This window comes from Cebus imitator, unplaced genomic scaffold (genome assembly GCF_001604975.1).
Source record: "Cebus imitator isolate Cc_AM_T3 unplaced genomic scaffold, Cebus_imitator-1.0 Scaffold228, whole genome shotgun sequence".
Lineage (NCBI taxonomy): Eukaryota > Metazoa > Chordata > Mammalia > Primates > Cebidae > Cebus > Cebus imitator.
Genome location: NW_016107543.1, coordinates 3969198 through 3970760, shown reverse-complemented (window position 1 = coordinate 3970760; position 1563 = coordinate 3969198). Strand labels below are relative to the sequence as shown.

The window sequence follows — 1563 nt, the reverse complement described above, 5'->3', positions numbered from 1 at the left end:
CCACCTGCTGCCGCCCCAGCTGCTGTCCGACCACCTGCTGCAGGACCACCTGCTGCCGCCCCAGCTGCTGCAGGCCCAGCTGCTGTGTGTCCAGCTGCTGCAGACCCCAGTGCTGCCAGTCTGTGTGCTGCCAGCCCACCTGCTGCCGCCCCAGCTGCTGCATCTCCAGCTGCTGCCGCCCCTCTTGCTGGGAATCCAGCTGCTGTTGCCCCTCTTGCTGGGAATCCAGCTGCTGCCGCCCCTCTTGTTGGAAATCCAGCTGCTGCCGCCCATGTTGCTGCCTGCGTCCAGTCTGTGGCCAAGTCTCCTGCCACACCACTTGCTATCGTCCAACCTGTGTCATCTCCACCTGCCCGTGCCCCATGCGCTGTGCCTCCTCTTGCTGCTGAGCCCGCTTTCCCTGGCTCACCTCTCCCTTCACTGCTTGCCCACAGATGTAGATCCTTCTGTGCTTCAGCCCATCACCATACTGCTGACTCTGTGAGAACATTCTGGTTCATTTTAAACTCCCTCCCTTGCTTTCTTTTTCTTCCAGTGACGGCACCAAATAGGAACTAATTTGTAATACACTAGCTAAGAAATTTTTCCAATCCTGTAAAGTCTTCATTCTCTTTATCATTTTGAGCCTATAGATTTTCCTTCCTAATGAGGTAGACATTATTTCCCTTTCTAAAGTATTATTTGTCTATCATCCTTTTCTCTTATAAAGATAGGAGGCTGCCCCTCCCATGCTCTCCTGCTTTCTCCCTGCTCTCTCTTCCTTTCTCTGAACAGGTTTGCCAGAGTTTTCCTGTTTTATTAGTTCTTTATCTTTATTGTGTTCACAAAGTAGAGTTTATTAAACTTTTCATTTAGAAATCTTTTATTATTGTTTGTTGTATTTTTTGTGATTATATGCATTGGGTTTACTGAATTCATGGAGATCAGTTGGGAATGCAGTGGAAGGGGAATCTCAAAGCATGACTCCAAAGTAAGACTTCAGGTATAAACTCATAGTGCCAAACTGCTCTCGTGTCGCAGATAAACTAAAATAAAATAGAAGCTTTTCATTGTTTCAGTTGGATAAGCAGAATGGTTTGGGATAGGTAAAGCCCCCATATTGTAGTTTATAAGTTCATCCATGATTTTAGAGCTTATGATATCATGGTAATACTCCTCATTCTTCTGTGTCAAATTTTAAAAGTGCATCTCATCCTACTGCATTGCATCTTGATTCAAATCAGTTAAGGCAGACTCCAAATGTCATATAAGTGAATTTTGTTATTTTGTTGGTGGACCAGTTCAGGTTCTTGAATTTGCTGCACAAAACAAACATATGAAAAAATGCTCATCATCACTGGTCATCAGAGAAATGCAAATCAAAACTACATTGAGATACCATGTCATGCCAGTTAGAATGGCGATCATTAAAAAATCTGGGGACAACAGATGCTGGAGAGGATGTGGAGAAATAGGAACACTTTTGCACTGTTGGTGGGAGTGTAAATTAGTTCAACCATTGTGGAAGACAGTGTGGCGATTCCTCAAGGACATAGAAATAGAAATTCCATTTGACCCAGCAAT

At 44.7% G+C, this 1563-nt stretch overlaps 1 protein-coding gene across 1 annotated transcript in view; it reads left to right on the top strand.

The window, feature by feature from the left end:
* The window catches only part of LOC108281580 (keratin-associated protein 4-6), a 6115-nt gene extending 5676 nt beyond the window's left edge, over window positions 1-439 (top strand). The window contains exons 2-3 of the mRNA XM_017497211.2: window positions 20-213; window positions 259-439. Coding sequence (XP_017352700.2) covers window positions 20-213; window positions 259-389 — 325 coding nt within the window. The 3' untranslated portion in view covers window positions 390-439. The remainder of the gene's footprint in view (window positions 1-19; window positions 214-258) is intronic.
* Window positions 440-1563: the final 1124 nt, after the last annotated feature.